Consider the following 26,373-nt stretch of genomic DNA (forward strand, 5'->3'; position numbering starts at 1 on the left):
TGACGCGGGGCTCGAACTCACGGACCGCGAGATCGTGACCTGGCTGAAGTCGGACGCCCAACCGACTGCGCCACCCAGGCACCCCTACATTTTTAAATAGTGGGGAAAAAAACAAAAGAAGATTAATAGTTCATAGCATGTGAAAATTATGTGAAGTTCAAATTTAATTGTCCTGTTAATAAAGTTTTATTGGAAACAGCCCCTCTTATTTGTTGAAACATTTTCTGTCTGCTTTTATACTACAACAGTAGAGTTGAATGGCGTGACAGATGTTATGGCCTGCAAAACCTAAAATATTTACTATTTGGCTGTTTATGGAAAAGCTTTGCTGACCCCTGACTGTACCACTGACTGAAGTTTAATATCTTTGACATAATATCCTTTTTTCAACTCTAAACACTATGATGGTGGAGACAACAAAATTACTTTTTATTTTTTATTTGTTTTTATTTTTATTTTTGAGAGAGAGAGAGTGTGTGAGTAGGGGAGAGGGGCAGAAGGAGAGAAAATATCAAGCAGACTCCATGCTTAGTGCAGAACTCAGCTTGAGGCTGGATCCCATGACCCTGAATTAGGACCTGAGCTGAAATCAAGGGTCAGATGCTCAACTGACTGAGCCACCCAGGTGCTGCACAAAACAATTTTTTAAGATTTATTAGGTGAAACATTAAAAAATTTTTTTTTTAATTTTAGAGAGAGACCACAAGTGGGGGAGAGGGGCAGAGGGAGAGATAGAATCTTAAGCAGATTCCATGCTCAGCACAGAGCTCGCACAAGGCTCAATCCCATGGTCATGACCCCAGCTGAAATCAAGAGTCAGACACTTAACTGACTGAGCCACTCTGGCCCCCCTTCCCCCCAATTTTTTTTTTTAATCTGAGTATAGTTGATACACAATGTCACATTAGTTTCAGGTGTGCACATAGTGATTGGACTTCTCTATATGTTATGCTCACCCCAAGTATAGCTATCACCTGTCATCATACAGTACTATTACAATATTGACTATATTCCCTGTGCTGTGCCTTTTATTCCTGTGACTTATTCATTCCATAACTGGAAGCCTATTATTCCCCACCCCCCTTCACCCATTTTGCCTGTCCTCCCACCCCACCCACCCCTTCCTTACCTTTGGAACCACCAGTTTATTCTCTGTATAGGTCCAGTTGTGCTTTTGTTTATTGATTTGATTTTTTTTTTTTTTTTTTTTTTTTTTTTAGTTTCCACATGATTGAAATCATATGGTATTGGTTTTTCACAGTCTGACTTGTTTCACTTATAATACTCTCTAGGTCCACCCATGCTGTCACAAATGGCATAATCTCATCCTTTTTTAAGGCTGTGTAATATTTTAGTATGTATGTGCATCTCACATCTTTCTTATCCATTCATCTATCAATGGACACTGGGTTGCTTCCCATCTTTAGGTTATTATAAATAATGCTTCAGTAAAACATAAGCGTGCATGTATCTTTTTGAATTAGTGTTTTGGGTTTTTTTGGGGTAAATAGTATTGGAATTACTGGATCATACGGCATTTCTATTTTTAATTTTTTGAAGACTCTCCACACTGATGTACCAATTTTTCTTCCCACTAACAGTATACAAGAGTTTCTTTTTCTCTACATCCTCTCCAACTCTTGTTGTTTCTTGCATTTTTTAAATCAAGTTTTTATTTAAATTCTAGTCAGTTAACATACAGTGTAATATTAGTTTCAGGTATAGAATTTAGTGATTCATCACTTACATACAACACCCAGTGTTCATCACAAGTGCCCTCCTTAATACCCATCACTTGTTTGCCTTTTTGATTTTAGCCATTCTGACAGGTATAAGGTGATATCTCATTGTACTTTTGATTTGCTTCCGTGATGATGAGTGATGTTGAGCATCTTTTCATGTGCCTGTGGTCATTTGGAAAAATGTCTATTCATGTTCATATTTTAGGTGGATTATTTGTGGTTTTTTTGTTATTGAGATGAATAAATTCTTTATATATTTTGGATGTTAACCTCTTATCAGATATATCATTTGCAAATATCTTTTCCCATTCTGTAGGTTGTCTTTTTGCTTTGTTGACGGTTTCCTTTTCTCTGCAGAAACTTTTTATTTTGATGTGGTCCCAATAGTTTATTTTTGTTTTTGTTTCCTTTGCCCGAGGAGACATATCTAGAAAAATATTGCTACCACTAATGTCAGAGAAATTACTGCTTGTGTTCTCTTTTAGGAATTTTAAGGTTTCAGGTCTCACAATTAGGTCATTAATCCATTTTGACTTTATTTTTGTGTATGATGTAAGAAAGCAGTCCAGTTTCATTCTTTTACATGTAGCTATCTGGTTTTCTTAGCATTTATTGAAGAGATGTCTTTTTCCCCATTGTGTATTACCTTTTTGTTAGATGAAATATTATGAATGCTTATTTTGTGTAAGGAACTGTGATTAGCGGTGAGGAAAGGAACTACTAGGAATTCATGGCCTAGTATTAAGTCAGTAGTTTTCTAATATGAATTGATTATCTATATTAAAACCAGAGAATCTAATATTGCTGTATTTTATAGTTAGGTAAATTATATTAGTTCTTATCAATGTGTACACAAAAACTTATCCAAGTGTATTCATCATGCTATTTATAATCCCAAGACTAAGTATCCAAAAATAAGGTATTGATTAAATAAGTTACGATGCATCTGTTTGATGAACCATGCGTATCTGTTAAAAATGATTTAGAAGTATATTTGAGCATAGGAAATATTTGTGACAAATAAACATGTGTATAATATCCTAATTTTTTAAATAGCATTTTTGGAGCAGTTTAAATTTACAGAAAAAAATCAAGTAGAAAGTACAAAGATTTCCCATATAATCCCCCTTCAAGGTTTCTCTATGTTAATATCTTTCATCACTGTGGTACATTTGTTACAGTTAATGAGCCAATATCAATATATTTTATTAATTAAAGCCTCATAGTTAAGTATACATGTTGTACAGTTGTCTGCATTTTGGCAAATGCACAGTCATGTATCCACACTATAATATCCAACACAATAGTTTCACTGGCCTAAAAAATCACCTGTATTCATCACCTTTTTAGTTCTTTCCTCTGTCCCCAATCCTCTGCTCTTTTTACTGTTTTTTTTTTCTTCTCCATAATGTCATATAATTGAAATCATACAGTATTTAGTCTTTTCAGACTCACTTCTTTCACTGAACAATATGCATATAAGTTTCCTGTGTCTTTTCATGGCATCACAGCTCATTTCTTTTTATTACTGAATAATACTGCCTTGGTTAGATGTACCACAGTCTACTTAAAAGACATTTGGGTCACTTCCAAGTTTTGGAATTACTAATAAAGCTACTGTAAACATTTGTGTACAGGTTTTATGTAGACATAACTTTCCAGCTCATCTGTGTAAATACTTAGGAGCCCCTTTGCTAGATAAGTATGGAAAGATTCTGTTAAACTTTGAAGAAACTGTAAGACTTATCTTCAAAAGTGGCCGTACTATTTTGTGTTCTTACCAGTGATGAATTTAAGTTCCTTTTGCTCTGCATCCACACCAGCATTTGATGTTGTCAGTGTTTCGGACTTAAACTATTCTAGTAGCTGTGTAGTGGTAGCTCATCTTAATTTGCAATTCTCTAGCAGCATATGATATTGAGCATCTCGGCAAATGATATTGAGCATCTTTTCATAAGCTTATTTGCGATCTGTATATATCCTTGGATGAGGTGTCTGTTCAGACAGTTTTTGGTAGTTAGGTAATGATGATAGATGATAATGATAGAATGAGGAAGTATTCCTTCTGCTTTTATTTTCTGGAGCAGATTGTAGAGAAACCATCTGGATTGGAGTTTTCTTGTTTTGGTAGGTTATTGATTATTGATTTAATTTCTTTAGTAGATATAGTCCTATTGAGATTTTCTATTTTTTGTTTGAAATTTGGTAGATAGTGTCTTTCAAGGAATTTGTCCAACTAATATTGTTCATAATATTTTTTTTATTTTTTTATTATTCATAGAATCTGTAGTGATGGCCCATCTTTCACTTCTGATATTTTCTTTTTCTTTACTTGGTTAGGCTGGGTAGAGGTTTGTCACTTTTATTAATGTTTTCAAAGAATCTGCTGATGCTCATTTTTGAAAAGACCTAGAATATAAACTGGAAGGATATATTGCAAAATGTTAATCATTATCTCTGGATGATGGGATTACAAATAGTTTTTTCTTCTTTGTACTTTTCAGTATAGTTACTATGTAATTTCATAATGAAATTTTATTTTTTAATAACATTGCCCAATGTTCAGTATCTTCCCTCAAAGTCAACATTTGTTAGGGGTAACCTGGGTGGCTCAGTTGGTTAAGCATTCGACTTCAGCTCATGGTCTCCTGGTTTGTGAGTTGGAGCCCTACCTCAGGCTCTGTGTGGACAGCTCAGAGCCTGGAGCCTGCTTTGGATTCTGTATCTCCCTCTCTCTCTGCCCCTCCACCGCTCATGCTCACTCCTGGGCACGCTGTCTCTCTCTCTCTCTCTCTCTCTCTCAAAAGTGAATGAACATTTATAAAATTAAAAAAAAAATCAACATAGTTATAACTACTTTTTCATGACCTTCATGATCAATCTAGTTCAGTATTCTCTTTTTTCACTTTTCATTGGGCTTTGTCTTTGGGAACTTTACATTTATTTCTTGTGGTTAAAGGGTACTGAAGAGAATAAAAACATTCAAAGGAAGTATGATTATCTAAAAGAAAATGAGAGTACCACCAATTGGACTTGTTAGGTGTTCTTCATACATTCTTGTTTAATTTTGTTACTATAGTCTTAAGGTGTAATTATTATCCTCATTTTAACAGATGAGGAAATTGACGCCAGGGAAAGTAACTTGCCAAAGGCCACATCTAGTATTTGGAAAGATATCTCAGTTCCAAGGCTCTCTAATTTCAAAGTCTGTTATCTTTCCAAGATAGATTAGGTAAAATGATTAGAACCAAACTTTGCCCATGAGTATATACCCATGGTGAAAATGTTGATCTTTTGTTAGTCATTTACTATCCATTTTCATTATGACATTGCCTTTTCTGTGAAATACAAACTTTGGCCCGTTTTGAATTTATAGCTTCATTTATTAAAATTTCAGAATAAGAGGCAACTTATTTTAGGGATATCTGATTTATTGTCTTACTTTGTTTGAGAGATAAAATTAATGTATTTTGTTGCAGTATTTATTTTTTGTGACATGAAAAGATAATCTGGACAAACAAATCTGGCTTAGAGTTTTTCAAAAATTTTTTTCCAATAAATAAAAAACATGTGTCTCATCATCATTTATTTGAACTGAAAATCAAAAGTTAATGTAGAAAGAGTAGTTATTAAATATTTGTAAGTAAAGTCATAGTTTTTTTTAACCCAGCAAAATTTAATGGCATTTATATAATTTTGATTTATTCAGTGCTGTTTATTTAACCACATAGGGATTTACTTTAATAACATCTCTCTGAAGAACTTCTAAAATAACTAAAATAAATGAGATAATCTGAGCATGCCCAATTTATTTTACAGCTGGTAATTGTTTTAATTAATCCAAAGTTGTTCCTCAGTTCAACATATTTATCATTGAAACTTCATGAAACCTTATAATAGTTTTCAAAAATACCTCTTCTCCAGGACTACCAGCTATTTTTTAAAAAAGCACAGTGCTAGATGTCTTTCATATTTTTTATTCATGAGGCCATAATAAAAAAGCAATAAGTTTTCCTTGATCTATCAAAGTTATTATGCTTAGCCTATGAGTCAAGTTTTGCACAGTAATACTGCATAACAAAGAGCTCTAAAATCTATTGCTTGCTCATTGGGTGATCTGATTCACTGGACTTCAGGAATCACTTCTCCTGATGATACCAGGTGCCAGTCGGAAGGAGTAATGGCTGTGTTGGGCAAGTTCTTTTCGTGTTGCAAGGTAGAAACTCAACAGAACTGGGGGAACTTGCCATACCTTTTAAAGCATCAGCTTGGAAGAGTATACTTCCACTTCTCCCACATTCATTCCACTGATCAGGAAGAGACATTGCACAATTCCACATTCCGGAGTGTGAATGTATTATTCTATAGTGACAGGCTGAAAGGTTGAAGAAAACTATACACCTACATAACTACAGTTCTGGGTTTCTAATTGTATAGATTGCTTAAACTTTTGATTAATCAGGTTGTTTACAAAAAAGTGATCAGTTTTCTTAAACTGATATATTAAAATTATCTGTCTTATGCAAATTAACCTTATTAAATATATTTGTGATTGTATAGATTTAAAAAATAATGACTGATGATCCTGTTTTGATAGTAACTAGCCTTTGCATGGTGTTTTAGAGTTTATAAAATATTTTCACATTTTTTCATGTGATCCACAAGTTAGGTAGTGGGATCCTTACTTTACAGATGTGAAAATTAAAACAAAAACGTTGTGACTTTACAAGGTTACAACCAGTAAGTTCCATTACAGATTTTTGGAGACTTTAAATCCAGTTATCTTTACATTGCCCTATACTGGGTTTCATGCTCCCATTTCCTACCATTTCTAAGTTTAGATAAATAATAGAAATATTTCTGGACCACTGTTAAAACCTAAGGGAGCTATCACTATACACTTTATACTCCATCACATCATACTATCTTCTACTCTGATTTGTGTATCTGGTTTGATGCAAAAATTGCTTAGAGGCTGATCCTCACTCTAATTTATTTATTATTATTCCAACAAAAGTAAGCTTATTTTCTGTGTAGTTTAGTAGAAACATGTATTCAACTTCATTATGTATTTCAAAAGTATGAGGGAAAATTACTGTGGTATACCCCAGTGCTTTTCAAATTAGTACCAGGGTAACTGCCTCAGGTGATAATGGTTTCATATATTTGAGGTTCTGTGTAAAAATTTATTTGGGAAAAGAGATGGGGAGTTTTACCGCAAGAAGGAACTTTGAAAAATCACTGTCTATACCAAGTATAGTTAGGATGGCAATGATATTCTATCTTCATAAAATTTCTTCATTATATGTTTGTTTTGCACAAACTTTGTATTATAATAGTTGACTTATATGAAACATTCTTGTGAAAAAAAAATGTTTTGTGTTGAATAATATAACATGTTTACCTGCCTTCTATTCTAACTCTTGCAACAACACCTTTAAACAATGTAATAAAAATCGGATCTCTTTAGCTATGGATTTCTATTTTTTTGGACAGCATTCCATTTTCTCAAATCTATGGGCTTTTCTGGTGCTTTACTCCATTTTCTCTGTTTTATGTTGCTTTCATGATGTGCAAAATTTATTTATTTTGCCCCCATATCTCCCTGTTTTGATTTCTTTCATAGTGAAAATTAAAAATTAATAGGTAATGATAAATTGAATCTTTTAGAAGGTTAGATGATACTTAAGACCCTATTGTTAGAAAATTAATTTATAACCAGCTCATTGTTCTTGATACTTTGTCCCATAATAGTGCAAATTACTCTCCTTACAGCCTTCTCTGTTTATTTCTTTCTAGAGGTCATCACTTTAATTTCAAAGTTAGGCCTTCTCCCTTTACTATTAGTAGTTAGTTTTTTTATATGAGCCATTGCTGTGGAGAGTGGTAATTTTATTTGTTTTAATAAAGTTAGTATACTTAATGAATATTTTTCCCTCTTTTAAAGACTGTGAACCAGAAGAGCTGACTGACTGGTCTATGGATGAAAAATGTTCATTTTGTAATCTACAGAGAGAAGCAGTCAGTGTAAGTTTTAGTGCTATGAAATTATTTCTAAACTAATTGCACAATTGTAACACAATTTTTTTAACTGAATTTTTTCTGAAAATTGGTGATTTACAGTGGAAATTTAAATACTTGATTTTGATAATGTGAAGAATATTTTAAAGTCTAACATTTAGCTTAACTTGCAGGTGAAATCACAAAACACTCATCTTTTTTGCTTATTTCACATTTCTTCCTTATAGCTCCCTGACTCATGAAGTTCAGTTTAGATCTGTTTTGTATTTAGGTAGATGACAGTGAGTTTAGAGGCCTAGTTTGATTTGACACCACCCTGTAGTCTTTCTTAGGAATCTGTAGCTGGAGGATAATGCGGTACTACTTTTTAGCCCATTACTCTCTTGAAGTCTTTTGGATATCACAGTTATTTCCTGTGTAAATGATTAAATATTTAGTGTCTAATATAAACAAGGCATAAACTAGACAAGCAGCATCTTCTTGTATGGTGGAAAGTCCTAATTCTTTATTGGTGTGAGAAAGGCTGAAAAGAAATGACAACTTGAGAACCTGTACCCATTTTGTCAGATTAGTGGGTAAACGTACCTGCTTTGTTGTTACAACTCTCATTATTGGCATTGCTATCTAATGAATTTATTTAGCAATATATTTTATCTACTCTGCTCCCCCCTCCATTTTTGACTGTAGTTTTGCCAAAAAATAAGGCTAATTTGGTATCAAAGCTAAATTTCTTTTCTCCTGACTCCTGTCCCAAATTTTATGTTCTCTCTATATAATTTGATAGAATAAATGAACATTTAGAGAATATTTTTTTGCAATTTTTAATGGAATTTCATGTATAATAAAAAGTGATTTTTTTATGTTGTTTTCTTATAATTTTAGGATTGTATACCATCTCTTGATTCTTCACAGTCAACACCAACAGAGGAACTATCATCTCAGGGCCAGTCCAACACTGAAAAGATTGAATGCCAAGCAGAAAATTACCTAAATGCACTCTTTCGAAAGAAAGGTAATATTGGTATACTTTGTCATTTAAAATTTGCAGTAGAGGTCTAAAATGTTTGCAGTTTTCTCACATGCAAGTTTTTTTTTGTCAGTCTTTACTCCATTTTTGATTATTTCTTTTTTTATCTTTAGTTTTTCTTCATATTAGGACATTAGAATTCTTAGTTACTGTAGGGCTAGTCTTCTATTAGCCATTCCTTTTCTCCACTTTTTTCTCAAATCTGTCCCTGACACTATCAGATATTTTCCTCATCTACTATAGGCAGACAGGAAGTGTTTTTATGCTTCTGGTCTTTATTTTGTTGCTGTTCTCAAGACTTCAAAAGTTCTTTCATGTTCAATAAGTGATAGATATATTATACTGTAAAGCTGTCTTTAGAAATCTAACAGTTAAGTCATTTATCAGCCAGATTGGAGTATTTTTGCTGGCTTGGGATTTCAGTGTTTCTTTGGTAGCTTGAATATGCTTACTTGACCTTAAATGTCAAATGTTCTTTTTTACTCACCTGTCTAAACTATTTAAACCAAATGAGGCTTGTTTCACTTGTTACCTTACTTGATACACATGTATCAGAGAGTAGTTTTTATATCTTAGTTGCTTGAGAAAAATATAGAAATATAGAACCTTCCATTTTTTGTTCTTGGCAATTTCTGCAGTAGTAGAGTGTCTTAATTTTTACCACATAGATCTTTGGAGTGAGTCATGATATAAGGGGAATGTAAGATGGGAAGGGTTATCATTCTGCCTCCCACTTTCCAGAGACTGAGAAAAACATTATTGTATTTCATCTAGGTGTTGACCCTGCGTTACTACTCTTTGAAATTAGGTTAACATCAGATACTGTTCTATTAAGTTGATAACTTTTAGATTTTAATCAATAATGTTGAAAATAGTCTTCACCTTTGAGCAAGGAGGCTTTTGTTTAGTCCTCAGTGTTATGAGTTTTATGTGTTGAAATATGAGAATTCTTTTATTAGAAGAATCATTAGTGTATTAAAAGACCTAAGGTTAAGAACTGTATATTTTTTTAAGTGCAGGAGACTGAAAATATTTTCCTGTATGTTACTAAAGTGCTTAGTGTTGAGAAATCGGCATTGTCTTTAAAAAAACATTATTTTTTTCAGAAATTTTCTATTTGAACCCATATTAATATTTTACATGCTTTCCTTAAGAAGTTTATAACATATTAATTTAAAAAATTTTATTCTGCCAGTGTACTTACACTTACAAGAATTATGTTATCAGATTTATATCACTAATAGAGCTGGAGGAAATGTACACATTTACATACATGCACATGGTTTCACCTTAGAACTCTTTCCTCAGTCTTCTTTTCCTTGAGTAATTTATAATGGTAGTCGCTGGAATTATCAATAGTTATGACCTATAATTTTTGATAGTATGGAGTAACCTGTGCTCCATTGCCCTATTAAGAGTAATCAGTAAACACTTGGTACTATTTCAGCTGATTCAAGCATCTGGGTCTTCAAGAGGTCTCCTACCAATGGTTGGGTGAGTGTTCATGGATATTTAGTGACCTCTCCATTTGAGGTGAATCTTGACTTTCTTCCCGATCTTTGAAGGATTGCAAAGTTTTTAAATGAAAGATTCTTATTAGTATTTTTGCTTTAACTTCAGGTCTTATCTCTGTTAATTCCTTTATTTGTAGTCCAACATGATTTTCCAGATTTAATTAAACATAAGGACTTTTCTACTCATTTACTTGGTTTTGTTTTTGTTCTTTATTTTTTAATTTTCTTTGAATAAAATCATTTTAGAGGTTTCCAATATGGTCTGGATTAGGATAAGGCCAGAAGATAATAATAGTATCTTTAAGTGATGATAACGTCTCTGTTTATTTAATTCCACTGTTAACTCTACTTGAAAATAAAAGGCATAAACATGTTTTTAAAGATAAGAAACACTTCTGAGCCTTTGGAGTAATAAATAAAATGTTGATAAAGCATATTGTTGGTGGAGCTTTTATTTGATTGCTGAAAATTTCCCAAACTCAGCCATTTTCAGGAATTCTGGATATTAGTAACATTAATGTTACTGACACTCGACAGATACTGATCTTTTGCTTAGTTTGAGGAATATATGCATGTTAATCATCTTGCCAAAATGTAAAGAAATCTTTTAATAGCTTTATTATAGCTTGTTTATTATTTTTCCTAACTGTGGTTTTAGGGACGAAGATAATGATAAGTATAAACTGTTATTAAGAACCCACTACACAGGGTAATGAGATGGTTGATGTCATCAGTTATGATTGAGCACTGAAACCTTTTTATGCCTTAATCTTGTTTAATCTGAAAACAATGTTAAGAGGTAGGTACTGTTATCATTTTAACAGGTAGAGACAGTGAAACACAGAGAAGTTAAGTAATGTGTCTTTTAGTTCTATTACAAACATTTGAATCCTCAGGAAGTTAAAAAAAAAAAAAAAGTTAAAAAGTGTTCTGTGTGAGGAGCATCCAGATTCTTTTATGTGCTAAGTAGGAAGACTTTCCTATTCTATACTTATTAGCCAGCTAGGATTAGAGTTATTTTAATTGAATTAGGCAGACTAGAGAGGACTATGAGAAATGCTATATTTCTTCTACACTTCCATTTTCCCTTTTATGAACCATGGACACTTTCAGTGATTAGTTTCCTTGTAGTGTTTAATAATAGATTGGAGGAAACTTAAATACTAAATAGTTTGGCAAATCCCTCATAATTAGAAGCTAGTCAAAAATACTTTTTCAGAGTTGAATAAATGGGGGGGAGGGTATATTACTACAGAGATGAACTTTTAACTAGCTTTGAATATTATTCAGAAATTTTTCAAAATTTTTCAAAATTGAATTCCTTCCAGAGGTTTACCCTAAAATTGTCTATAGTGTTAAAATAGAATGAAAGCTCCATGAAAGCAGGCACTTTTTTTTTGTTAATTGCAGTATCCTCAGTATTTGGAACAATACTTATTACATCTGTCTTCAGGAAATACTTGTTGAACTTATGAATGCGTACTAATAAACTGTCCAGGTATCTTCCAGTTTCACTACCTATTCTAATATTACTACTTATTTGATTTGAAGAAAGAAATTAATTAGCATGTATATATAGTTTACCTTTCCCTACTCTGTACTTAAGTTTGTTACTGTGTATAGTTTGAGTATCAGTTTGTTTTGAAGTGTGTAGAAACATAGCCATGTAGATATAAAATGCCTTTTCCAAAGTATCCCCATCAGATGTAAACTAAATTATTTTTACTTTTTGCTTCGCATTCTCAGATTACCTGAAGCAGTGTAAGTCACCAGCTTATGATTCAGGAAGATGTCTCATCTTTTATTTTTAAATTAAAGAAGGTTACTTGACTAAATTGGAAAGATAGTAGTTGAATGAATCATACTGCTAAATATATGATAAAATGAAATCTTTCTTCATCAAAATACAATATGTTTCACCTGCTTTATCTTTTATCCACACACATATTAGCATTCATGCAACTACTATTCTGGTTTTTTGTTTTCAAAGACCTTTCCTGATATATTTGATGCAGTTAGTTGAAAGCTGATATTAACCAACCCTTTCCCCTTAAATTAATTGGTAGCCAGGTTTTATATAAAGTCTTTCAGCCTTTTCTGAACACAGATCCTTTTCCTTTTAAACTCTTAATTTTTAAATCTTATATCAAGAAATAAATATTAATATGGCTTGCTAAACAATTGGTTATGACTGTTAATAAAGCATTTGATTTCTTCTAAGAAATCTTTTAGATTGCTTTTCTCTAAATGCAGGCATCCATGAGTGACTGTGTAAATTTGACCTGATACATTCATGCCCAGAGTTTCTTACACAAATATGCCTTTGTGAGATCATTGTGGGTCATAAATCGAATTTCTCCTATGTGGGTTGCCATTTGGAACTTTCCGGAAACTGTGTATTAGTGCCATAAAATAACTCACATACTGTTATGGGCCACGTTCAAAGGTGTTTATGAAAATATTTTTCTTGTTTTGTCATAATCTGGAAGATATGAATGAAATTCTAAGAAAATACACTTAAAATTAGAACTGGATTTAAGATTTTTGCATTCTGGTAAAATCACTTTTCTACCTGCAATACCATCCATGACAGGAATTAAAGGCCAACTGTCAGGTCACTCATTATCATCTGCATTCTTATCTCCTTTTGTCTTTTTTATCCTCAAATTCGAGTCAGTTACCCCTTTACAAGCACCCATATTTCTACTTTGTCTTTTGAAACTTGTGATCTTTAATCAGCAAAAATCTCCTGTGTCCTCAGGCTCTTCCTCTTAATGTTCCCTTTATTTTATTGTTGTCACTCAGATCTGCATATTCGTAAGAGATGCTTTTGTAGCCCTCCCCTTACTGGCTGTTTTTAATTTCTTGCTTTATGTAATATAGGATGATACCATTGGCAGGTAACCTCTAATATCTTTATAGCTGCTTTCCCATCATTTATTCACCCTCCTCACTCAAAACCCTGAGCTCCTTTGAAGCACATGACAGCAAACTATTCCACTTATATTATCATGTTGTGGACCTCTACCAACCTATTCACTTTATTCCTCCCAAATGTTATTCCCATCACAATTCTTAGTGACTTCAAATTCTATGTAGGTGATATATTCAACACTCTGGACACTCTGGACCTCTTCATTTCCAATGATCTTTTCCTCCATTCCCCTCCAGCCATCTTTCTCCATGACCATTCCTAGACCTTTGCCGCCTCTCACATCTAATTTCAGCCATCTCTTTCTGTGACTACAACTTCATTCCAGTACTCATCCTGCCCCCCCATTTTTTTAACCTCATTACAATTTCCAGTCTATTGACCACACCAATTTTCAACTCTTCATTGTCTCCTAGACATGACTTCACTTCTCCTAGAAGTGGCAGAAGTGAAGCTGAATAGCTCTGATAATGTGCTTAATAATCACTGTGATCATCTTTCGTATAAAAATCTTAACTCCGGGGGGCGCCTGGGTGGCGCAGTCGGTTAAGCGTCCGACTTCAGCCAGGTCACGATCTCGCGGTCTGTGAGTTCGAGCCCCGCGTCAGGCTCTGGGCTGATGGCTCAGAGCCTGGAGCCTGTTTCCGTTTCTGTGTCTCCCTCTCTCTCTGCCCCTCCCCCGTTCATGCTCTGTCTCTCTCTGTCCCAAAAATAAATAAACATTGAAAAAAAAAAAATTAAAAAAAAAAAAATCTTAACTCCGTTAATTCTCTCTTCCTGTGTCATATTTGCTTATTAGAACCTTATCTGTGTTTTAGTCCCATTCCTCATATATTACACACTTGCCCTGACCAGCTAAACTTGGCTAGAATAAAACATCCAATTATGTTGACTTTATAAGTCTTGCCTGTCTGTCTCATTTAATATGATCTATATTCTGTTTTAAAGAATTTCCTGGTCCCCATAGTACTTCAGAACCTCATTCTTTCTGAATTTCTCTTACTCACCAACATACAAGGAGTCTAGGATTCTAGCAGAGGGCTTTTTCAAATACCATACTAGTGAAATGTGATAAATTAGTTTATAAATTGCCATCTTGCCATTTTTAGCTTACATATAATTTGAACTGTCAGTTACAGTTTACTATTTGCTGTTGGCTAGTTGTGCATTATACCCACAACCTTCTCAGACTGTTTTATAAAGGTTATCAATTAATAATAGTGATTTGTTAGTAATAACTAGTAGTTATCCCCTGCCTTTTCCATATGGATTTATATTTGTGTGTGTGTGTGTGTGTGTGTGTGTGTGTGTGTGTGTGTGTGAGTTTTCCTCCTTAAAATGTTTTGAGTGAAGTCTTTAAACTGTTTCTATATTTAATGGAAGGGGCCAAAGCATAAGTTCACAATTGAACAGATAGGAATTCAAATCTGTCCCACCATATATTATGTGATTCTGACAAACTACTAACCCTTTTTGTGACTTAGTTTTCTCATCTGCAGAAGAGGCACAATAATTATAGATATTTATACTCTGTTGTCTGTCCTCATCCACCAAAAATGTAGTTTTGTTAAAATAGAAGATAATGGTTAAGGTTTTAATGTTTTAATCATGTGTGTTCAGTTATAGCTTCTGGTGGAAAAAAGAATATGGGCTATGGAGTCAAACCTAAATGTGTTGCTTGCAGTTTTTTTCCATTAAATTAGCTATGATATTGGGCAAGTTATTTAACTTGGTGATACCATATCATTGTGAATTATATCATTAATATAATGTAGATGAAACATCTAGCTTAGTACCATATTTATAATAGGCATTCAGTGAAAAGTAACTCCATGGTGGATTGCACTAATTTTTGTTGCTTTTGTTGTATGAGAAAGCTAGGCACTGGCATCTAAATGGCCTGCTCTTTTCATAGTAAGGCATAGTAGGTAAAATGTTGGGTTTTGGATTAGACCAAGAGTCTAGTCCTGGCTGATATATTCAGCCTTGTGTGACCTTGGGCAAACTTTTTAACTCTTTAAGACTTGTTTCCATTTCTATAGGATGGGAATAATTCTAGCTTTCTCAAGAGGATTATTGTGATGATTAGAAGAGTTAATGTATCCAAACCCACCAGGTTGTATGCATTAATTATGTGCAGTTTTTATATACCAGTTATACCTCAATAAGTTGAGGAGGAAGAGATAATGCATGTAAGGACTCAGTAATCTACAACTGCTGCTAATTTTATTTATTATCATTATCATCAATTACATGGAATGACAATAAATCAACAAAGGGAGACCATTGAGAGTTTAGCTGCCACATTAAATCATCTGATTATTAAGAGTGTGGTCTTTAGGATTCCATGAATTAATAAGTAACATCAAGATGTAAGGTAGCATACAGTCTTAAAAGTGAGTAATAATGCTTCAAAACTGTCAGCAGCAAATAGTGTTCTTTGGATGTTTTGAGGGAGTAGAATTGTCCACCAATAGGATACAAATTGCAAATTTGTATTGCAAACTACAGTATTGTGTTTGTTTTGTACAAATAAAAAGTCACTTTTGTGCATCAGTTTCTTAGTTAATAAAATGGAAAACTTTTTGCTAAGATGTGTTGGTGTATATTGTTAGCCTATGTAACATTCAGGAAGTAAAACAATATAAAGAAATACTGGAAAAAAATATTTTGCAGACATTTGTGTCAATCAACCATGTGGAACACTTTGAGGGAAAATTCAGCATAGTTTGCAAAGTTGGCCAATTCTGGTAGCTATTTTTCTAATTCCTTCCATGTTCTGAATGCTCAGAGAACCAAAACTAATTTTAAAATATTAACTTAATAAAGTGAAAATCCTATATCAATATATTTGTGCAACGAAAGGACACATTTTCTGAAGCAAAATATAAAATATTTGGGGACTATTACATTAGATTACTTTTTACTTCTTTAGGTATGAGTATTTGAGAGTATACCTTTTTTTGAAGGGGGACATTGCAGGGAGGGGCAGAGAGAATTTCAAGCAGGCTCCACACCTAGCACAGAGTCTGATGCAGGGCTAAGTCTCATGACCATGAGATCATGAGCTGAGCTGAAATGAAGAGTTGGACATTTAACTGCTTAACTGACTAAGCCACTCAGGTGCCCCTTTAACTAGAAATGTTAAAATGCTTTCATGTCTATTTAAGAAAATTTATGTTTTATTTAAGCCAGTAAGGTATTAAAGTGGCTTGCCTAGAGTTACTTCTGTCATGAACATACTAAATGAGGCTGCCAGTGTTTCTGATGAATAACTGGAACCACGATGCTAACCAAATATGCTAGCGAATCTGATCATATAACTCTAATTATCTGGTAGTGTTTGAACTCCAAAGCCTTTTGGGTATGCTATGGCCTACTGGCTCTTTGCAATTTTCTTTGCAATTACCTCATTCCTTCAACCTAAAACAATCTAGACTTCTACAAACCATCTGTGAGCCCATATTAGATGCTAATTTTTTGTGTGTGTGAGTCTTTATCCATATTTGTTTTCCTAAAAAAACATACTTATTGTTCTGACAATACTGATTGAGGTTGTTTCTAAAAGAAATACCCTCTCTTTAGTGGAGTAGTGCTCAGTGCTTACCTAGACTAGGTATGTTTATGTAGCTCTGACATCCTCATTTCTTATAGTTATTGGAGTTCAGAGTTGCAGGCCTCACATGTCTATAAGGTATAGAGATAAAACTGTGGTGGACTATTAATAGTGTTCCGTCATTATTGCTGAGTATTTTGTTAGAGCAAAAAAATAATTATTATGTAGCAGTGCTATAGAACAGAGCTTTCTAAAATCATTTCTGCATGAAGACATGTTAAATAAGATGATCCACTGGAGTACAGGAATTCTATTTACATCAATATATGTACTTAATGAAATAAAACTTCTGCAATAAAGGGAACCAAAGATCCTTGGAGAAGTGGTTGCTCCCATTGCTGGGACTGAGAAAATATAAAATGAGTTTGGAACATTTTGTGGTACCAGAAAGTAAAAAAGTGCTCAGAAGAGGATAGGAATATATTGGGTGGGACACAGGAGGCAACCTGAAAGAGTTTGGAGGCCAAAACTGGAACAATTTGAGCAAAAAGATAAATAACAATATAATTGATAGAAATTCAGCAGACACCAACTTGACCCAGGCGATCAAGGGTTAATATCACCAGTAACAAAACATATCAAGTCTTAATGGTGCACTGATCTGATGCACTGAAAAAGGCACATTACTTCTGTCGTAGATTGCCAAAAAGGCATAACTTGGAATTAATCATAAAAAAGCTTCACATATATTAAGGAACATTCTTCCAAATAACTGACCAGAACTCCTCCAAGATGCCAGGATCATGAAAAACAAGGGAAGACTAGGGAACTTTAACTGATTAGAGCAAACAACTAAGTGCATTGTGGAATCTTGGATTGGATTCTGGAACAGAGGAAGAATGTTAGTGGAAAACTGATGAATTCAAATACAGTCTTTGGTTTAGTTAATAGTATTATACCAATGTTAATTTCTAGGTATTGCTAGTTGGTTATATAGGATGTTAACATTAGGAAAGAGGTGAGAGAAGAATATATAGGAACTCTGTGTGTACTGCTTTTGAAACTTATGTAGTCTAAAGTTACTTCAAAATTTAAGGTATTTTTAAAAACATAATACAAATAAAAGTTAGTATTTACTATCTTTGACATATGGACTGACAGTGGCACCCTTACTTGGTCTTTATATCAGAAGACTCTTGTCATATAAGGGTGACCTAGTATCCTGGGAGAAGAGTGAGAGTCCAGTTTCTCATCCAAGGAGGAGTTGAAAATGGCGCCCTCATTCTTCGGTTTGCATTTTGAGTGATATATTTCAGTGCGTTGTGATATATTATAGTTTATATGGCCTAGCTAAATGAATTTATATACTCTGCTATGTAGTTTTATCTGAATTAAGTCCAAAAAACAGATACGTGGCCTTACAATATTCTATCATTGATGAACCTTCCTCCAAGTATATGCTGTCCTTTGAGATGCTTAGCTCAGAATAAGAATGCTACTGTGTAATTTATAAATAGTATACGTTAAAAAATTTTTTTAATATTTATTTATTTTTGAGAGAGAGAAAGTAGAGTGCAAGAGAGCACGAGCCAGGAAGGGGCAGAGAGAGAAGGAGACACAGAATCTGAAGCAGGCTCCAAGCTCTGAGCTGTCAGCACAGAGCGTGACATGGGGCTTGAACCCATGAACTGCGAGATCATGACCTGAGCCAAAGTCGGATGCCTAACCAACTGAGCCACCCAGGCACCCCATAAATAATATACATATTCTAAAGGTGCATTCTCAGTTTTGTTAATTGGTTAAATGTTCAACAAAATTTGAAATCTCTGCTCTGAAGTTACATTTTAGAGATTGATTATTCCCAAGTCCAGAATTGGTGGGCTGATTTACAAAGAATATTTAATAGCTAGAAGATCTAATAGGGAAAGTTGTAGTCACAGGGGAGTTGAACTTTTGTTTTAAGAAGGCTAGGAGGTTCACAAATACAGTGGTCAGTTCATGGTGTTAAAGATGCAAAAATACTGGGAGCAGATGGATACGGAGAGGCAAAATGATTTAGGACTAAAAGGTGGTATCATGTCCATATCCTTTTTAAATAAAAAAATTTTTTAATGTTTATTTTTAAGAGAGAGAGAGAGAGAGTCAGAGCATAAATGGGGGAGGGGCAGAGAGAGACAGAATCCAAAGCAGGTTCCAGGCTCTGAACTGTCAGCACAGAGCCTGACACAGGACTTGAACCCACGAAACAGGAGATCATGACCTGAGCTGAACGAAGTCAGACACTCAACCAGCGTCGACTGAGCCACCCAGGTGCCCCTATATAGTTTTTTTGAAGAAAAACTATATAGGTAAGTAGCTACATTAAGCTGTGTGGTAGGCCATGGCTTTTACTAAAATCTCAAGTGGGCTGTTAGAAATGAAACTTGCAAGTGTAAGTGGGGTGCTGCAAGAGTTTCCTTTTATGATAATGATGTGGATTCTTAAAATCAGATGGTTCTATCCTCCTTCCTACCTACCCCACCGCCTAAAAACCCTAAAATGTTATGAGGGAAAGATCATATGGTTCTATGTCTCTGTGTTCCTCTGATCTGGTGGATTCCTCATTCTACATGGATAATTGAGACCATTAAATCTGTGGAATAAAAACAAGCTTCAGGAAACCCAAGTCTATTCATTTCATCTTTTGATTTTGTTTTTATCTTTTATAATGCATGTTTAGTAGAGACACAGTAAACCAAACTGAAAGCAGTTTAAACACATAGTGTTTAATGTTTAAGTCTTTATTCTTGGGGTACCTGGGTGGCTCAGTCAGTTAAGCATCGCACTTTGGCTCAGGTCATGATCTCAGGATTTGTCAGTTTGAGCCCCGCATCAGGCTCTCTGTTGTCAGCACAGAGCCAGTTTTGGATCCTCTGTCCCCATCTTTCTTTGCCTGTCCCCTGCTTTCTCACTCCCCAAAATAAATATTCTTTATATTCTTTTCTTTCCTTCTCTGAGCCAACTAGCTTATAAGACTTTGCAAAAAAAGAAAAAAAAAACCATTTTTCTCTAATAATTTCCTTAAGTGACTGTTCAGTAACCTTTTGTGTAAGGTGTGTGAGAGTAAAGGAATATTCTCTCCTTATTTTTCTATGTCCTGTAAATTAAAAAAAAAAACAAAAACAGATCAGCTTATCACCAAATTGTTCATGCAGTCCTTACTCCCTTTAAAGAGTGAAGAGTCATTTATTGAATTACCTTGTGTATGGGACCATGGTAGATCACTGAAAAGGTAAATGAGTAAGACACGGTGCTCAGTCTCAAGGAGGACACTGGCATGTTGTAACGGGGTAAGTGGAGATAAAATAGAGTAGTTCATGTGCTCTTGGCTCACATGTCATCTTTAACCTCTTGTACTCTACTCAGGGATACTGAGGTGGAAGATCAAATGAATCTCAAGATACTCCTCCAAGAATATATATTCTTTACATTGTGTCCTTCCATATTGGATTGCTAACACCTAGTGAGCAGAAAATGTGTTCTTTCTCACGATCTCTTTTATTACGCTGTGCCAAATGATCTTAGTTATTAGTCTTGATAATTGATTTTTAATAACTTCTAACAGAAAGATGATCTTCAGTTAAAATATGGCTCTGTGCCTCTGTAGCTATCCCATTATTCTCTAGATAGTGTTTTTTTTTAATACTTTTTTTTTTTTAATTTTTTTTTCAACGTTTATTTATTTTTGGGACAGAGAGAGACAGAGCATGAACGGGGGAGGGGCAGAGAGAGAGGGAGACACAGAATCGGAAACAGGCTCCAGGCTCTGAGCCATCAGCCCAGAGCCCGACGCGGGGCTCGAACTCCCGGACCGCGAGATCGTGACCTGGCTGAAGTCGGACGCTTAACCGACTGCGCCACCCAGGCGCCCCTTTTTAATACTTTTTAATAGTAATTTATTTTCATTTTGTTTAGAGTCTCATTCCACTTAAAATGAAAGATAATAAAGTAAAAAAAGCAATATTTGGGAGGGTTTTTTATGGCTCAAAATCAATAGACACGAAACAGCAATAGTATTAGTCTTGCTAGTTGAGCATTAAGCCTCACTCCTCAGTTTACCTTTCTGTTTGTAAATGAATATTAGATACTCTACATGACCTGTCCAGATCATGTCCAGAGAAAAATACATTTAAATCCTATAGTAGGCCCCATAGTAGTCCTTATCAAACTTTACTGTCTTAGAATAGTTTTTACAACCTTATTTTGGCTACACTCTATTGTAAAGTATTAGATTTTCTTTGATAGGGAGTCTGCTTTTTAATAATTTTACTTTGCTGGTTGTTTCTATTTGTCTTCTGTGTGTACTCAGGAATGCCCCAGCTTTAACAGATCTAAAGGCTTGTTTGAAAAATGAATGAGTGAATGAATGATAAATGAATGAATGAATGAATGAATGAATAAAAGCTTGTCTAGAGGGGTGCCTGGCTGGCTCAGTCACTAAAGCATGTGACTCTTGTTCTTGGGGTTGTGAGTTCGTGCCCCATGTCAGGCCTAGAGATTACTTTTAAAAATAAATAAATAAAAGCTTATCTGGAGATGTTGGTATTTCTCTGGGTGCCACATTAGAGAGTTCTACAAGTGGTTATATTTACAAACACTTGTGCCATTCCCAGCCATAATTCTTCCACAGCAGCCTCTGGACAGTGACTTCTAAGCTCTGTTGTAGGTGGCTATGGAGGAATAAGGTATTACCTAAACAAGTACTTTATTGGTTTAGAGATTGATACTACTTAATAGCAAGTACCATAGCTGCTGAGAGGCAGAAAAAAAAGCAACCTATCATGAGAAATGAGTCAGCATTCCAAATAATTTCTCATCAATTTTTTACTACAATACAGACTATTATGTCAAGAAATATGAGCATTAAGATAATGTACCTAGAATAGCTTGTGTGACTGCATGCCTATAAGAAGAAAATGGTTTACCCCTCCTGTTCAGTATCATAATGAAATGTTTCATATCCCTAGGGTAGCAGTTAGGCCAGCTGAAAAGACTTATGACATTATTATTCATCTGTTCTGACCCTGGCTTGCATGATAGAATTTATCAGTAGATTTTGTGAGAAACGGAAGCTGGATGAAGCAGGATGGGAGTGGATTGTCTGGTACATAGAATGATTATTGTATTGGCAGTCTGTGGTTATGGTGGTTTATCAGGTGATTCCTAATGGGGATATATATTTTAAAATTAGTTTAAATACAGTTATGATTTATTTTACTCAAAATATTCAGAAACCTCCAAACCTTTTCTACCTTACTTTGCTTAACATACCATTCTCTGATCTTTCTTATTCTACTTCACAATTGTAAGAAGTGAAGCAGAAGCTGTGGGTACAGGATTTTTTCACTGCAGGTTAAAAATAGCATTTGCTATTTTGCTGCTATAATTTCCATGATACCGTCTCATCAAGATTTTATGTCTCTTTAATTTTACTTCCTAACTCAGAGGTTCTTAACCTGGGATACTCCTCTAAAAGTTCATGGATAAGATTTCATGAAAAAAAAAAAAAAATGACATCTTTATTTTCACTAACTCCTACCTGAAATTAAATATTTCAAATATAAATGTTGACAACAAACAACAGTAGTAGTAATAATACCTGTTCCAGCAATAAAAATAATAGCTATTTTGTGTCATATAAATTATTGTTTATAATTCTCACTACTTTGAAATTATGGTAGATATTAGATTTACTACTAAATCTTATATTTTAATGTATTAAGAAAAACATATATAACAATATTTCAATGTAAACATTTTTTGACAGTTATATTTCATTATAGTTGGTTTCTTTTATAATCTTATGTATTTGTGCTTTAAAAAAATTTTTTTTAACATTTATTTATTTTTGAGAGAAAGAGACAGAGCATGAGGGGGAGAGGGACTGAGAGAGGGGGAGACACAGAATTGGAAGCAGGCTCCAGGCTTTGAGCTGTCAGCACAGAGCCGGCTGTGGGTCTTGAACTTACAAACCGTGAGATCATGACCTGAGCTGAAGTCAGACAGTCAACTGACTGAGCCCCCCGGGCGCCCCTATATTTGTGCTTTTAAAACATGATTGAGAAGGATCCCGTAATTGTTCCTTTGTTTTTTCTTTTTGTTAAATTACATTTGAGAACCAGAGTGTGAGTGGAGGAGGGGCAGAGACAGCCCGACAGAGGATCCAAAGCAGGCTCCGCTTTGTCCCATGCAGGGCTGGCCTCATGCAGGGCCGAACTCAGGAACTGTAAGATCATGACCTGAGCCGAAGTCGGAGGCTCAAATGACTGAGCCACCCAGGCTCCCCGAGGATCCCATAGTTTTGACCACACTGCTGAAGGAGTCCTTGAAAAAAAAAAAGGGGGTTAAGAATTGTCTCCCTTACTATTTGATCTTCATGCTGTCCTCAGAATGTTACACCTTAAAGACTGTGTCCTTATAATTTATATATTCACACATATGTATATTTATAAGCCTATACATATCTCTTTTTTACCCTTCCATATCTCATCCCCTTTTCCAGTGTCCCATTTAACCTCTCTTTAGATGAGCCATAGCCCCTGTCTAGCTTCCATGCTGTTTTCTAGACATTGTCATGTATATATTTGAGAAGAATTTTAAGTTCAGTGAATCTAAACTAATTTTCCTTGTTAAACCTTCTATTTATCCTATGTTTCCCATTTTTAGTGCCATTGACACCTTCCCACTCACTCAGGATTAAAGTGCAAGAATCATTTTTGATTCTTTGTTCTTTCTTACTACCTCATCTGAAAGGAGTTATTAATAAGTAGCTAGGGATTCTTAATAAGGCTGCTATGAATGTTACTGTTATACTGTTTGAAGAGCTGTTTTATTTCTCTTGGGAAAATACACAGGAGTAGAATTGCTGGATCATAATGTCATGTATATTTTAAAATACATTGAAAACTTTTTTTTTTAACGTTTATTTATTTTTGAGACAGAGAGAGACACAGCATGAACGGGGGAGGGTCAGAGAGAGGGAGACACAGAATCTGAAACAGGCTCCAGGCTTTGAGCTGTCAGCACAGAGCCGGACGCGGGGCTTTAACTCACAGACCGCGAGATCAAGACCTGAGCCGAAGTCGGCCGCTTAACCGACGGAGCCACCCAGGTGCCCCAAAATACATTGAAAACTTTTATGCCATTCTCCAAAATTAGTCAGTTTACAGACTCAGAAATGCATAAGAATTCTAGTTACTCCAGATCCCTGTTAGCAACGATTGTTACCAGTCTTTGTTACTAGCTAATCTAGTAGGTGTGAAATGGTATCTCATTTTGTTTTAAATCGCATTTCCCTGATAACTAATGATGTTGAGTGCCTTTTCAAGTTCTTATAGGCAGTTTGTATATCTTCTTTTGTTAAAAGATCTATTTAAGTCGTTTGCCCATTTTTTGTTTGGGTTATTTACTCTCTATTATTGATTTGTACATATTCTTAAACATTCTGGATACAAGTCATTTATCAGGTCATTAGTGATGTCTTGTGTTTGACTGGTACTTTAACCTTGTTGAAGTGCCTTTGTATCTACTAATCCAACCAGCCTTGTGAAGTTGAAGACATAGTTTTAATCTTCCATGTGGGAGCTAAAGAAACTAGACAGATGAAACTAAGCTTAAGACTAAGAAAATAAAAAGGGGAATCTCTGAAAAGTTGAGAGAGGCTTAGCAACTTTACTTATTTCAGGTGGGCTATACCGTTTATCATGCATTTTAAATGTTTTGTGTAATAAATTAAGCCTTAAACACATTTATGAAATGAAATGAAATTATTATATTTACAGTGTCATTATTAGGTGTATAAAAAGTATTAATTTGTAATATCCAGTATTATTTTGTAATTTCTAGGGGTGGAAATTTGAAGTTGTAAGATGAAAGCCTTTTTTTTAGTCCTGTCATATAAAAATATATAACCTCATTTGAAGATGATATTAAAATTTTAATGTGTGGCAAATTTGTAAATGTGAAACCCAGGTCAGAGGACTCTCCTGGCTGCTTCTATGCTTTATATAAGACTAGACCAGACTTTGTTTCACTTTGTCAGTCTTTAGTTCTTTTTCTTATTGGAGAAGTATATAGCTAGGCTTATCAATGGATAAATTGAAAATTAATATAGCAACCTAGAAATTTCCTTTTTATATGTCTTAGCTATACCTTTTAATGGAGTGGGCAAGAGTGTGTGCTGCTGTTTGTCCTCTGGTCTTCTAAGTGTAATACTTGTTAATATCTTTTCCTGGAGAATGATTAGGAAAGGGAGGGGAAATCTAAGTCTGTGAGGTTTTCCCATTTATTGCTTCTATTGCAAAAGATTTTAGCTCAGTAAGGATGAAATCATTAATGAAAATCAGGTGTTTTTTTTTTTTTAATCTGAGAGATTTGGTTAACCATGTTCTTAAATTCTCTTACAAATTCTTAAACGGTTAGATATATTAATACTAATCTTTATATTGAGTAATTATCTTTTCTTGATAATACAGTGCAGTGATGCCAGAAGATAACATTCCATTGTTAATAGATGCTTCTTTTTAAATATTTTTTCCTAGTTGTTTGGTATAGTATGGATGCTAGAGCTTGTTGAAGTATATGTAGTAGTGGAAGTGTGTTACAACATGCTAGGAAAACAGTTGCAGTAGAGTGTTGGGAAAATTTGAAAAACTTTAACATGATTAGAATATTATCCCACAGCATTGTTAATTTGGCATTAAGAAATACATGTGATGGGGCGCCTGGGTGACGCAGTCGGTTAAGCGTCCGACTTCAGCCAGGTCACGATCTCGCGGTCCGTGAGTTCGAGCCCCGCGTCGGGCTCTGGGCTGATGGCTCAGAGCCTGGAGCCTGTTTCCGATTCTGTGTCTCCCTCTCTCTCTGCCCCTCCCCCGTTCATGCTCTGTCTCTCTCTGTCCCAAAAATAAATAAAAAACGTTGAAAGAAATACATGTGAAGAATAGAGACCCAACCTAAAACAAGGATGAATACCTCTGAATTGTTTAAGGAGATTGAAAGGGTATCACATATTTAGAAATTGTTTAACCCTATATGTAAATTATATATGATTATAAAATTTATATAATGAATTATGAGATTATTATAAAATAATGTAAATTGACCCATGCATACTGAGCATGTTGATTTATAACATATTTGTTCAGTTTAATCTACTTAATGTATTGTCTATACTTCTGCACATGGTAATTAGGAACCTTCTATAATATTGCATGTGAAGGGAGGTTTGGAGTAGAGGGGAAACTACAGTCTTCTTCTCTAATTAAACTAAATATTGCCCTAAGAATAATAGAGACATTTCGGTGACTATAACTCCTGAGACTTGGTGGGATAGAATTAGAAACACGTGCACAAAAAGGAAAGGGATGGATTTTTTTCTTCCCCATCTTCTTATAAAATAGATTATCTTTATTTGAACCCCCAGGAATTGAATAAATTCAGATAAATTTTCAAATAAATTTCTCTCTATTGAATACTCAGAATCAAATAGGTTCAAATAACTGCAACCTGAGCTTGCTCTTTAATTTCAAGAACCAAATAAA

At 34.5% G+C, this 26,373-nt stretch overlaps 1 protein-coding gene across 11 annotated transcripts in view; it reads left to right on the top strand.

Annotated features, from left to right (window-relative positions):
- Positions 1–26,373, top strand: part of LCORL (ligand dependent nuclear receptor corepressor like) — a 165,282-nt gene that overhangs the window by 53,383 nt on the left and 85,526 nt on the right. For all 11 annotated transcript variants that reach the window (XM_086705366.1, XM_025921846.2, XM_086705371.1 and 8 more), the window contains exons 3-4: positions 7,690–7,769; positions 8,646–8,775. In XM_086705366.1, the coding sequence (XP_086561492.1) occupies positions 7,690–7,769; positions 8,646–8,775 (210 nt within the window). The remainder of the gene's footprint in view (positions 1–7,689; positions 7,770–8,645; positions 8,776–26,373) is intronic.

This window comes from Puma concolor, chromosome B1 (assembly GCF_028749965.1).
Source record: "Puma concolor isolate L17-30 chromosome B1, mPumCon1.1.hap2, whole genome shotgun sequence".
In the NCBI taxonomy this organism is placed as follows: Eukaryota; Metazoa; Chordata; class Mammalia; order Carnivora; family Felidae; genus Puma; species Puma concolor.